General features: G+C 55.7%; 4 protein-coding genes across 4 annotated transcripts; 3 read left to right on the top strand and 1 right to left on the bottom strand.

The window, feature by feature from the left end:
* Positions 1–2: 2 nt before the first annotated feature.
* B0T26DRAFT_679939 (uncharacterized protein) lies at positions 3–1,125 on the top strand (the record flags this gene model as incomplete). The annotated part of the gene is made up of 3 exons (XM_060440417.1): positions 3–28; positions 471–586; positions 926–1,125. 3 exons carry the CDS (start codon positions 3–5, stop codon positions 1,123–1,125), a joined length of 342 nt encoding a protein of 113 aa, XP_060291324.1.
* Positions 1,126–2,428: 1,303 nt separating this feature from the next.
* B0T26DRAFT_788982 (uncharacterized protein) lies at positions 2,429–3,702 on the bottom strand (the record flags this gene model as incomplete). The annotated part of the gene is made up of 4 exons (XM_060446827.1): positions 2,429–2,458; positions 2,625–2,727; positions 2,922–3,091; positions 3,355–3,702. The coding sequence occupies 4 exons, from the start codon at positions 3,700–3,702 to the stop codon at positions 2,429–2,431; spliced, it is 651 nt and encodes a 216-aa protein (XP_060291325.1).
* A 1,446-nt stretch (positions 3,703–5,148) lies between these two features.
* Positions 5,149–6,633, top strand: B0T26DRAFT_679941 (uncharacterized protein; the record flags this gene model as incomplete). The annotated part of the gene is made up of 4 exons (XM_060440418.1): positions 5,149–5,476; positions 5,541–5,832; positions 5,900–6,308; positions 6,481–6,633. The coding sequence occupies 4 exons, from the start codon at positions 5,149–5,151 to the stop codon at positions 6,631–6,633; spliced, it is 1,182 nt and encodes a 393-aa protein (XP_060291326.1).
* Positions 6,634–8,550: 1,917 nt separating this feature from the next.
* B0T26DRAFT_656103 (uncharacterized protein) lies at positions 8,551–10,365 on the top strand (the record flags this gene model as incomplete). The annotated part of the gene is made up of 2 exons (XM_060438685.1): positions 8,551–9,638; positions 9,696–10,365. The coding sequence occupies 2 exons, from the start codon at positions 8,551–8,553 to the stop codon at positions 10,363–10,365; spliced, it is 1,758 nt and encodes a 585-aa protein (XP_060291327.1).
* Between the last annotated feature and the right edge of the window lie 2,907 nt (positions 10,366–13,272).

Raw genomic sequence — 13,272 nt, forward strand, 5'->3', positions numbered from 1 at the left:
AAATGGGCCTTGAGCACGAGGACGGGGAGTAGGTGTTCACGAAGGCAGCCAAAAAGGCAGTGATGGAATTAGAGTCAAGTGAGTGAGATCGAGAACCTTAGGTCACCAACTACTAATCATCGGGGCGATGATTTTTGTGTGGAGGGGCATTGTTGGACCATTGGTGGACTATATACATACAAGGTCACATGATCACGTGACCCGGAAGACACTTCTAGTTCTAGATTTGGACCGTGATCCATTGAGGTAGAAGACATACATCGCATTTTCCACCAACGCACCCATGTGCCAACATTATCGATCTTCTTATAAAGATAGCTGTCATGCTTATATGATGTCATGCTCACATAAGCATGAGGTGGTCTATGCATTAGCCTTCATTAGCATTTGCTCCAGAACCCTAGAACTAGAACGATTTATCCTTCTTAAATTCTTCTTTCTTGTAGGCACGTATGCCTTCACAATGGTAGCTGCGACTTCAACGTCGTAGCGACCTATGCACTACAATTGAACTCGTACACCAAAGGCGCCGAGATTTTTCTCGATGGCCTGAGCGACGAGATCACCAAGTCTTCCGCACACGCAGGTAGTTTCTTAACACCTGTCCTTTTCTATAAGATCTCCATCGTCTGTCTATTCATTTCCATCGCTTGGATTGACGGCAATTGATCTGTTCCATTTTTCCGACTACCTGCCTTCCATAGCGACATTTGGAAGCCTGTTTTCTGCTTTTTGCACCATTTTGCGTCGGTCGTACGCGAATGCCACTTTGGGACCCCGTTTTTGCCCAACATTCTGGAAAATTCCTGGGATCTCGCACAAGACCCGCACACACAAGAACCGCTAGTTCATGTCGGTGCAGATTACTGCAGACTACCCTCCCTGTCATCACTGTACCTACAGGCTATTACGTCCCTGTATTGAGGTCAGCAGTCGGCCTGTCGTTTTATCGACATTGATGTCAACCAGTTGTTAATGGATCGACAGCCCCGAGAGCACCTTCTAGCCGCTCAGATTTTGAACTATATTGCCGTCCACCCGAACACCCTTGACATTGATTCGATCGAAGTCGTCGAGGAGTACATTGACCACCTGCCGCAGGAAGTGCTTGACGAGATCAAGTAGCAGAACGAATAGCAGCTCGGTACCAGGCGTCGGAACCAAGGTCGGACTATTACCTTCAATCCCAATTAGATCCTCCAACACGACATCGTCAAGAGCGAGCTGGCAGTAGTCGTCAGATTCATCAAATCCCAAACGGTCCGCCCCGTCGGACGATCGACATCGGCATCAACGTCAGGCCAACAACTCTCTGACAGCATCGACAGCACCGCCAGCACCGTTTCCGGCAGCTTTCCAGACACCTCCCCTGGACCGTCACGGGTATTGATCCCGTTGCTAGCAGCCTTAGACCTCAATTAGTTCTCGTTCTCCCTCTAGATTTCCCATAACGCACCACCTGCCCCGCGCGGCGACAGAACAAAGGGGCTCAAGAAAGTAGTCAGACCCATCGCACTCGACTACAATCGTCCACGTACTGAGGTCGAGGACAACCTCATTGATAAAGAGCTCTACAACTTGCGGGTTTGTCAGCACGAGCAGCAATTGGCAGCTCTCAATCTCGGGACCGATCGAGCTCAAACAATCGAGCCAGAATCGGCACTACAACCTGAATCGGCACCACCACCACCACCTCCGGAGTCTCGTTAGGAAAGCTTATATGGTAATGAAAGAAGGTTTGTCAATCTTCACAAACTCTATAACGAAGTCTATGACGGCTTCCTGCGTCAGGCGGGGAATGACGTGCTTGATTAGTTATAGGTGACTTTAGGGTCCTATTGGCGAGGATCCCAGCCTCGGGCTAATAGTCTCTCATGAACCTGAAGTGAGAGGCTGTTATTGATCATAGCTATTATGACTGCTCTGTTCGTACGCCACTCTCGCTTTTGCTCAGGCACGAGCGCAGCTACTATGGCTGAGGTAGTCTCCGTAACGGTAGGCTCTTCAACTTCCTCGAGAATAAAGTGCTGAAGGTCGTAAATATTGAGGTAACCCCAAGAGCGCTGTCCCACTGGGTCAGGTTCTTTTCTCCAAGGACCGGCATGTCGGCCCGGAGCAGGCGAGTGTTGTCCATAGTCATCGTGGAATTGAATTGGCAACCTGGTTGGTCGAATGGTCTGTCAATCTGTCACCAAATTGACAGTGTTGGAAATGGCCTTAATATGGTCCTATAGGGGGGACAATCGAGGACTTTGTTCCGCAGGGGTATTGCTCCGCAGTGCTGGCCGAAGTAATCGCTCAATTACCTTTGTTCGGGTCGCAGATCCCGCTTGTTACCTGCGCCCTGGAAAATACTGGGTAGATCAATCAACTGGACTAAACTCCCGAGTATGCGCTCTCGAATGCAGAAAGCGGCTTGGTGATAGCTTCAATTTTGGAAGCAGTAGGGCGTCATAACCTGTTGTGGTGACAAAATGTGTAGAAAGTGCACTAGCTGGCCAACTCTAGGAGGGGCTAATCCCCGTACTAAATGTGTGGGCGTGAGAACCCATGTGCGGGCTGGTAGCCCAAGCGTTCAACCAGGGCTAAGCCCCGCAACACCTTGTGTATGGGGCATTGCTTACACCCCTCTCCGGCACGTGAGCCGACATGGGAACACCGCTGGGAATCTCGGACCCGACTGCCGGCCGCAGCTTGTTTTTGGCGAGGTATTTCTTGTAGCCGAGTCTTGGTAGATTTCTACATGGAGCCACTCTACTGCACCCGGACAGGGTTTGTTTACTGCGACAGAGAACAACCCTCCCAGGAGCGACCCGAGGCTCAATCCGAGAATCAAATGCGTATAAGATTGATAGTCCGAATTCCTCGAAACAAGATATCATCGGTCCGGCCGATCCTTTATTTCTGGACTAATCAAATACCCAACTTTGCCCTCTTTTTCTTCCCAGTCCTCCTCTTCTGTTCTGTTCTCGGAATCACCGACCCTCAACACGCCGCTTGTGTCAAGGTCATGTCCATAGTGCACCAAGCTATGTCCGTCGTGCACTAAGCCATGTCCGTAGTGCACCAAGCCATGTCCGCTTCGATAGTCCTTGCTTGGATTCAGCAATGCCAAGAAACCCTCCCCCCCCCCCCCACGAATCTCTCCACAAAAAGACTGACCGGGCAAGGAGAGGTGAAGAAAAGAAATAATCTAGAAGCAGTCCAGCCAGCGGGAATCCTGCTGCCCACGATCCAAATGTCCGAGGTTCCATGCCATTCGATCCCAGCTGGCTCGCAGCTACAGGTTGGGTTGGCTCACGGCTTGAACACGTGAGCCCACCGTACTGTCCTATCCGGTTCTTTTATTCTTACTTCGCTCCCCGCCTTCGCCCTCAACTTTCCAAAGTCAGTCGATCCGACTCGGACCAAGTGAAACTCCTTATTGGGCTTTTGAACACCGCACCAGTCCACCTCGTGCACTTGTTCCGTGGGCGCCGAAGGTGTCAGGATCTTCTTGAAAGCTGATTCGGCGGCCGTCTCGTAAACAACAAGTTCAGTTGGCTTTTCCTGGGCGGGTGCGGCCTGGCCCAGCACGCGCTGGATTGCATTCTCAAACTGCTTCTTTGTGAAAGTGGGGTGCTGGCCACCGGTTGTCGTGGCGGAATTTCTTTGGTTCGAGGTGCTAGGGGTCTCGCTTGCGATGTGTTTGAGTCTATCCATGATGGAAAAAAACGATGGAAAAAAACGATACGCCAAAAGAAAAGCGAGAGGCTCGTGTGGAGAATTTCTCACTTGTGGGAGAATGGAGGTAATGGGGAATAGTACGTCGCGACCCTAGGGGATTGTTATCGTGACTGCTTGAGAGCACGTCGAGAGACAATTAAGTGACGAGGCCAGATATATAGACTTGGATGACCAGAGACCAGAGACGAGGAGACACAATGCTGTCCTCCAAGTACTACCCCCCTCGGTAGGTATCTCGAGACCACGTCCCACCTACTTTAGGGTGCCGCGGAGGGAATGTCGGCAACCACCACCATTTGTTTCAAAGGCTCGTATCATCAGCCCCTGCCGTAGCGGCACCAAGAACCGAGCCATGGCGAGGGGACGCCTCCGGGGAAGTGAAACTTACGTGGTATTCCGTATCGCGATACCTAATTGGGTGGGGAATGTTGTCAGAAGAGTAACTAATTGGTCAGGTCGTAATCGTCATTCAGGCTGCATTAGCGCGTCTAAGAATAGTCAGCGCCCACCTGCGCCGCAGCAGGCGTCGGGTGGACTTGTCGGGCCTCATCCCAAGAAAGAACATCGCCAGATTGTGCTGTGCCTCGCTCGGTAGATACCTAAACCAGCCAAATCTCGAACCAACGAACCGACACATACCTAACGTCAGTTCCTATAATCTCGACATCGGTTCCTATAATCCTATCTTGGTCGGCACAGTCAGATCCTGTGGATGACCGGTGACATGATGTCAGTTTTGGATCTTGCTCGGATCTTATACCCGCCATGGCACGGCACCAGACGTCTGTCTGTCTGATATGCTTTCCGCCATGCACCCCCCCCCCCCCCCCCCCCTCGAGCCTCGTCTGCGGCATTCACCTGCAAAGACTTTGAGGCATATTCTCGTCCCACATTGGGCGGTGGCGTGAATACACAACCCGCCAAATGCTGCTATTTTTTAACGGTTGAAACATCGACGCCGTAGTGCCAGCTGTGGCGTGTCCTGGTCTCGGAGCTTTGAAGGTCGGTCAAATTCGAACATGACGGGCACTCACTGCACCTGAGCCCCAAACCTGGGCCGCCAACTTGACCATCCATCCTGCCACGCTGATGAAACCTTTGTTTGAAGCAAGACACAGCTGTGGTGTTGGTGGCAACACGATTCTTGGCTGAATGGATCAAGGCTGAATAGATCAAGGCTGAAAACATGTGGGGTCTGTTGTTCTCTGTAATTTTAAAGTACCTAATTAGCAACAAGCTTCAGTGTATATATTTCATTCAGTCCATAATTTTCATTCAGTCCGGCACCCAGACACAAGTCCCAGAATCTTGGACAACAAAGGCCCTCCGACACTTTTAAGCCAACAGGCCGCCGATTGACGCAGAGCATCCCTCGTTTCTCTTTTCACTTTTATTTTCTGTCCAGCACCTCACAAGTCAGAAATGTCCATCTTGACTCCCGTTTTTGGGTTTGAGCTTGAATTCTTTGTCAGGCTCAAAGACAGTTTCAAGGAAGATCTGAAGAAGAGGCTAGAGGCCAAGGAGAACGTTCCTGCCGAATACAGGTCCTGGAATTTCGAGATCACCAACAGAGAAACGGATCATGCCAAACATGATGCCCAAGACTCGCAGCGGAAGCGCATGAGAGACCTCCTCAAGGAGTTGATGAAACAGAGAGGACTCAAGATATATGTGAACCAAAACGAGGACAGCTGGCAGGTTACTGACGAACCGGCGCTCTCGGAGGACAAGACAGACAAAAATGACTACTGTATGGTCCTCTCCCTCCTGCTTCCTCCCGGGTTTCGCGGACTGACAAGCTCGTTCTTTGACAGGGCGCGTTGAGATCATCTCTCCTGCCCTGGGCTCCAATGAGAACTGGCAGGAACAAGTTCACAACCTATTCAAGGCCTTCAGTGAGCAGATCGAAATCACCACCACGAAAGGGTGCTCACATCACGTCCACGTCACGCCTGGCACAAAGCTGGATCACCCGTGGTTTGTCGCAGAGCAGCTGGCCAAGATCTACTGTGGAGTCATGTACTGGGAAAATGCCCTGTTCAAGGTCATGCCCCCGTACCGCAAGAGGAACACGTGGTGCAGGCCTCTTGCCGAACTCGACCCAAAGTTACTTGCCAAGTACAGAATGGTCCAAGGTACGGCGCCGGCGAACGCAGGTTACAAATGGGACAAGATATTCGACAAGGCGCTCAAACGAGAAATACACGTCGACCAACTTCACCAACGTGCTCAAGGGCTGCGGAACCGTCGAGTTCCGCCGCCAGGGATGGGCCAAGACGGCCGACCAGACCATCAAGCAGGTCGGGCACGCCCTGGGACAGTTCACAGCCTTCCTCGTACACTGCAAGTGGCAAGAGCTCAAAAATACAAAGTCCATCGGGACTCCCGCACAGTACATCGAGGCTGTTCTCGAGGGAATGCGGAGACTACCCGCCAATAGCCAAGTCGCCGGTCTGAAAGAATGGCTCCATGCACTGGACACGGACAATAGTACAAAAGACGCTGAAGAGCTTGTCCCCGACGAGCTCGCGAGGGCCGCAGAAATCAAGAAAAATCGACTCTTCGATGGGACAAGCTTTGCTGTTAGTCCTCTCTCTGTCTCTCTCTCTGTCCCTCTCTGTCCCTCTCTGTCCCTCTCTCTGTCCCTCTCTATCCCTCTCTCTGTCCCTCTCTCTGTCCGCCTCTCTCGCCCCTCCCCCCTCCAATCCTGACTAGCTGGGTTCTTGACTCTGCCCTAACTAACCTTCAATACAGGGACCCCAATCCCGCCCTGCTACGCCCACTACGCCGACCACGCCGGGCCATACAGTTCCACAGCCCCAATCCGCGTTGCCGTCGAAGATTGTCTCGACTGCTTGGCCGGGTAGTGACACCGGACCCTACGAAAACCCCTGGGCAGAAGAATAAGACGTTCAGCTACCTCGCGCCCCAGACGACAAGGCATTGGAGATTGGAGACTCTCGTGGGGAAGAGGGAGAAAGAGTAAAGGGGGGTGGGGGGATGGGATGGGAAAGGGGGAAGATAGTTTGGCAATGCTATGGTCAATTTTCTTGAAAAGAAAAAAAAGAAAAAGAAAAGAAGTATAGAAAGTGGGAAAAGAAGCAGGAAGCTGAAGCAAAAGATTACCCACCCTTGGGGCTGATCGGTAAAAGTGTCCAGGCACATCAGCTACCATAAGCCATGCGGGCAAGAAAGCGGGTCTGGCTACCTGCTAAGCTGGGCAAGGTAATTATTGGCATCGGTTGGGACTCGGGGGCGGAGAGAGAGAGGGAGGGGAGAGACAGAGAGAGAGAGAGAGAGAGAGAGAGAGAGAGAGAGGTGTAGAGGATACCTACCTAATTAGGTACACTGTATTCTCTTATCACTTCAGTACTTTCTCAGACAGGGCACTAGCCTTGTACTTAGGACCGCAGGCTATACCCCTTCTAAACGCTGGGCGTTTGTGAGGCGGGGTGGGGGCGCGCGCCCAGGTGGCAGGCTGGCAGCTATGTACGCACTATTAGTTCGCTAGACGTGCTCATGGTCGCGGGAGTTTATGTTTGCAAAATCAACTGACGGGTAATCCCACTGTTACCCGTGCTGGCTCTTGGGTTCACGTTCTCAGCACAAGAGGTATTGTCTCCTCGATACAAACAGACAAATAGCAAGCAAGGTTTAGCTTTTTGTTCTTTTTCTTTTTTTTTCTGTTTTTTTTTGCTCCTTTTTTTCTGTTACTTTTGTTTTTGTTGGAATTTGTCAAGCAGAAGGGCCTCGAAGGTTCTAGATAGAGACTTTGCCACCAACTTCGCCACCACAATAGTAGTATAAGAACGGGCTTTCTGGCACTGCCAGAAAGCTAGAGAGAAGAACAGACATCTACAATCCATCACTTGAACCACCAGTTTTCGGCGTGCAGCCACGCCCTGTTGAGTCCAGTACCGGTACCCTGGTGAATCCAACAGTTTTTTTTCTGTTTTCTTTTTTTTTCTGTTTCTTTTCTTTTGTGTTTCTTTTCTTTTTTTTCTGTTTCTTTTCTTTTTTCTGTTTCTTTTCTTTTTTCTGTTGGTTGTTCTGATTGGCGGGTGAGTGGCGGGGCGGATGCTGGGGGCCAAAAGATACACCCAAAAAACGTAGGTAGGCGCCAAGTGCTTGAGCCCCAAGCCAGCAGGTACGAGTGCGTTGGCGGCGGCGCTAACGGCACTCTCGGCGGCGCAGCACCGCTGCATCCAGTCACCGCCGCCGTCTTAACCCGCCGTCGTTCGATTAATCAAGAATCCTTCAAGCAAGGTGGGGGTTACATAGAAGGAAGCCGGAGGGATTTAAGACCCATGGACCCGATTCCCGTCCCGCAAGAGCAAGACGCAGCCGCCACTCTCGCTCCTAGACCTACCTAGGGCGCACTAAGGTCTCACTTCTGACGCGCCACGTCAGGGTCAGCGGCAGGCAAACGGCCAGAGCCTTCAGACGGACGACTTGGAAGGTGGCGGTGGCCACAAGCCGGGGGTGCCGCACCCGGATCGGATGGAACAGGGCCCCTGTTCAAAAACCGACCCTGCTCCTCTCGCCTTGGACAGTTTGTCCCGACTACTCTTGCTCCTAAAAAGCCTCGAGGCTCTCCAAGGCCCCCTGACTTTGAAATTCTCCCCTCCCCAAACCTGTCGAGGGAAAATGAGGCGCCACTAGCGCGATATCAACAATCAAACCAACAAACGAATAAACACCAAGCTACGAAACGAAACGAAACGAAACGAAAAGAAGTTACCGAACCAGAGCAGCCATACCGAACCAAACGTCAGAGCAACCGAACCAAACGTCAGAGCAACCAAACCAAACGTCAGAGCAGCCATGATCGACGTTCTCATCATTGGCGCGGGGCCCAGCGGGCTCTGCGCCGCCAAGACGCTGCTCCAGCAGGACGCCGCCGCCAAGGTAGTGCTGATCGACGCGCGAACGACTGCCGGCGGCGTGTGGGCGCGCGAGAAACTGTACCCGACACTGCGGACCAACAACCTCTTCGCGAGCCTCGACTTCACCGACTTCCCCATGGACACGGCGCGCTTCGGCGTCGGCCCCGGCCAGCACATCACGGGCGACCAAATGCACGCCTACCTGACCGGCTACGCCGAGCACTTTGGCATTGCCGACAAGATCCGCTTCAACACCAAGGCCGTCAACGTTGGGCGGCGAGATGGCAGTGGCGCGGCTGGCGGCGGATGGGACGTCGAGCTCGAGGGAGGCGAGGTGCTGCAGTGCCGCAAGCTGGTCGTGGCCACGGGCGTGCTCAACGAGCCCAAGCTGCCGCGCATCGACGGCATCGAGTCGTTCGGCACGCCCTTCCTGCACTCGTGCGACCTGGGCCCGCAGGCGCACACGCTGACCGGGGACCCGCAGATATCGACCGTCGCCCTGCTGGGCGGCGGCAAGTCGGCCTACGACGCCGTCTACCTGGCAGCCACGTCGGGCCACCGCGTCGAGTGGATCATCCGGCGGTCAGGCCGGGGCCCGTCGTGGGTGTTCCCGACGCACACGATGCTCGGGCCAGTGCGGGCGTGGCGCGAGCAGCTGGTGCTGCGGCGCGTGCTGAGCTTCATGTCGCCGTGCGTGTTCCCCGACTTCTCCGGCCTGGGCTGGCTGCGGCGCTTCCTGCACGCGTCGGCCGTCGGCAGGTTCGTGGCGTCCAAGTTCTGGGCCGCCATCCACGCCGACACGGTGCGCGACTGCCGCTTCGGCGCCGACCCGCGCTTCGGCGTGCTCGAGCCCGAGCACGGCCCGTTCTGGTACGGCACGTCGTCGGGCACGCTTAACTACGAAATCGACTTTTTGGACCTGGTCAGCTCCGGCCGCGTCCGCATCCACCGCGCCGACATCTCGCACGTCTCGCACCGCACCATCCATCTCGTGGCTGAGGAGCGCAATACCGCCGCAGATGCAGGGTACAGCACAGGGTACGGCACCGTCAAGCCCGCGGAGGCGCCCACAACAGAGCTGAGCGTGGACGCGCTCGTTGCCGCGACGGGCTACTCGTCCAAGCCGTCCATTTCGTTCTCGCCCGCGACGCTGCTCGGCGATCTCGGCGTGCCAACGACAACACTCGACACGGAGCAGGCAGCTTTCTGGGCAAAGCTAGATGCCGAGGCAGACGACACAATCCGGCGGCAGTTCCCCCAACTCATCCCCGGACCCGGCCGCAGCGCCGTACAACGCTCGACGACGCCGTGGCGGCTGTACCGCGGCATCGCGCCGCCGAACCTCGCGGCGGCGGGCGACCGGTCGCTAGTGTTTGTCGGCATCTTCAGCAACATCGCCAACACGATGCGGCTAGAGGTGCAGAGCCTGTGGGCGGCGGCGTACCTGAGCGGCAAGATTGCGCACCTCGACGACGACGACGACGACGACGGCTCTCAAGAAGAGCAGAAGAAGGACCGCATCTACGCCGCCACGGCCCTCGCGCAGCGCTGGGCCATGTACCGCGCCCCCTTGGGCCACGGCGCGGCTTACCCCGACCTCGTCTTCGACCAGCTGCCGTACTTCGATTTGCTACTGCACGACCTCGGGCTCGAGACGCGCCGCAAGCCGACTGCGCTCCGCGAGCTGTTCGAGGCGTATTCCCAGGATGACTATCGTGGGATTGTTGACGAGTGGCTGGCGAAGCAGACCTAGGTTTTCTTTTGGGGTTAGGGCTTGTCGCTTAGCGGAGGCGTTTGGATAGGGCGGCGTTTCGTGGTTTTACGGGTGAGACAGTGGGTACCTGCCGGAAGAAGTAGATGAGGGCTTGGACAGCGGCTAGATGAGGGCTTGGACGGCGGCTAGATGAGGGCATGGACAGTGGCTAGATGAGGGCTTGGACAGCGGCTAGATAGAGAGACATTTTGAGCGTTTGGGTGTTTACAGGTACTGGAGAATGGGGACGGCCACGAGGTAAATCGTGGACGGGAATCGGGGGGTTGGAATCGGGGGGTTTTACATAGACACGCAGCATGTCAGGGGGCTTTTGCATGCCAACGGCCTTATAACTAGGAGACGTGTCGGCACGCATCTATTTCCTCGATGGGCAAGAAATCCTCTTGGCCAGAAGCTCGACCTCGGAAGTCAACGTAAACAAACTTCCTAACTTAGTCGACTCCGTATTGCACGTGCATATGTCCGGCTTTGACAATTGAGCGAGGTACGAGCAGCAGCAATATTTTACTGCTAAGTTTTCCAACGAATACTTACTAACAAGTCGCTGGCCACGATAGTTAGATAATTAATGCAACAATGTCATTGGTTGAGGATTGACCCACTGCAGAATCACGTAGTTGTACTGATGTCACGTTTATAGAACCTGCATGTCTCGGGTGCGGTTACACTCCAGCACGCCTGCCGGAAACCGGCAGCTACCCTTCAATTACTAGCTGAGTGATGGGTTTCTGACAGCCACAACTGCTACCCGGATCATAAGATTGTCTCGTGAGGCTTTGGGCATTAGAGTGCCACCAAATTTTCAACTCAAATTCACCCCTTTGAGGCTTTGCTATCACTACTCCTCTAGCAAGATCAAAACTACCGCACCGGCTTAAGCAGGAATAAACCAGCCTCCTTTCACATACGGCCATAGGTACTGAAGAACTCGGGATCCCGTCCGCTCTCCCCTAGATAAATCGGTAACCGCTAGACTAGTAGTTGGGTCGGTGACGACCAGCGAATCCCTGGTGTTGTATGTATTTTTTTCTCCTCTTTCTTTTTGCTCTTCTTTCTCTTCTTCTCTTCTTTCTTTTTGCTCTTCTTTCTCTTCTTCTCTTCTTTCTTTTTGCTCTTCGGCGACAGAGCTCTCTTCAGCTGAGCCCACACGGCTGATGTGTGCTGCACTTATAGCCTCTTGTTAGCACGTGCTGGTCTAGGCCGCCCTGCAATCTCGCCGTGTTCCCTTCTCCCGACTGCCGGTACGCAGGCATTTCACCCAGGTTCTTGGCATGCGCCGGGTAAAGCGGCTGAACGCAGCTACCCGGGACCTGATATGAGCGACCGCCCCGACACGAGCATCCATGCCACCGCACTCGTCGTACTCGGAGGGCCCCCATGCGGGGTAGCACTCTGTCTGTCCTGGGCGTCTGGCCGTGTTGGTCTTATCACCACGCAAACGGCAGGCTAAGATGGCCGTCCCACCCCGTTCCTGATTCGCTCCTCATGCACGCCCCCATTCATCGCCCCATCGTAGACCACGCCGTACCTTGCCTAGCCGCTGCTGCAGCCCGGACTACAAGTCGGCTGCCCACCCGCTCCTGACTCTCGCCCACCCTCGTCGTCACCCTCCACCAACGCCGCCGAGGTCGAACACCCCCCGTTGACGGACCTTTGCGCCACGATGCGGTTACCAGCGCGGATACTCGTCGCCGCGGCGTGTGCCTTGCCGTGGTGGCACGGCGGTGCCGAGGCGCGGCGGGTCGTGGCCAAGCCGCGGCGGCCGCCGCGGCCGCCGCGGGCAGCACCCGCATGCGTCGACAGCGAGACCATCGTCGACCTGTGGTCGGTGCAGGGACTGTCAGTCACGTACACGCACGACGAGCTGGTGCGCCAGGGCAACGCCACGTTCACGCTGGCCAACACGCGCTCCGGCTACCGCGAGACGCTGCGCTGCGCCCTGACCTTCAACTCGCTCTGCGAGTTCCACGGCACGCCCGGCGACAAGGACCTGCAGCTGTGGCTGCAGCTGAACCTCGAGCTGGCGTCGATTACCATCAACCAGACTTGGTCGTGCGACATTTCCGACGGCGTGAATGTGTAAGTGTACTCACTCATAGCAGCGAACCCGCAGCGTCAGGAAAGGAGTTGGCTGACGACACACCACTGCACGCGCAGTACGGCTTTCGTCGTCGGCATGGCCGAGGTGTACCTGGTGTGCCCCGAAGACGACAGCGAAACAGACATGACGTGCCGCGGCGACACGGACAGCGAGTACAACGGCTACGCCAACGGTTCCGTTGTGCTCCCCGCGCCTCCTCCCCCGACATCATCTACCACAACCGTAAACCCGGGCGGCGTCGTCCGGCGAGCGGCAGGGATCCGCGCCCACCCGCGCTCGCGCTTCCACGGCAAGGCCGCCGACCCGCGCGCCCTCGACGCCCGCGGCAAGTGGGAGACGACGACGGGCCGCAGCGGCAAGTGGGAGAAGACGACGGGCCGCAGCAGCGGCAGCGCAGCAGGGGTAGCCGAGAACCCGTCCGCAGCCGCGGCGATACTACGCGGCGGGCTGGGCGGCGGCATGGCGGCGTACGACGCGGCGCGACGCGGCTGGCGCAGCGACAAGGACAGCGACGACGCAAAATTCGGCAAGCAAAAGCAAAAGCAAAAGGTGGCAAATTATGATGGCAAGGGCGTGCAGCAGCAGCATGAACATGCCGTGGTTGATGCTGCGCAGTATGGGCTGGGCGTATCGCCGCCGGACCTGGCCGACAAGATGCAGAGGGCGGCGGCCGAGGAGCACCGCCGCTGCTCGCCGTCGTGTCGCGGCGCGGCGTGGTCGCAGGGGAATACGCGGACGGCGTGGTCGCAGGGGAATGCGCGGACGACGCCGGTCATCCCGGTGTT

Source organism: Lasiosphaeria miniovina (assembly GCF_030549165.1).
Source record: "Lasiosphaeria miniovina strain SMH2392-1A chromosome Unknown B0T26scaffold_7, whole genome shotgun sequence".
Classification (NCBI taxonomy): domain Eukaryota; kingdom Fungi; phylum Ascomycota; class Sordariomycetes; order Sordariales; family Lasiosphaeriaceae; genus Lasiosphaeria; species Lasiosphaeria miniovina.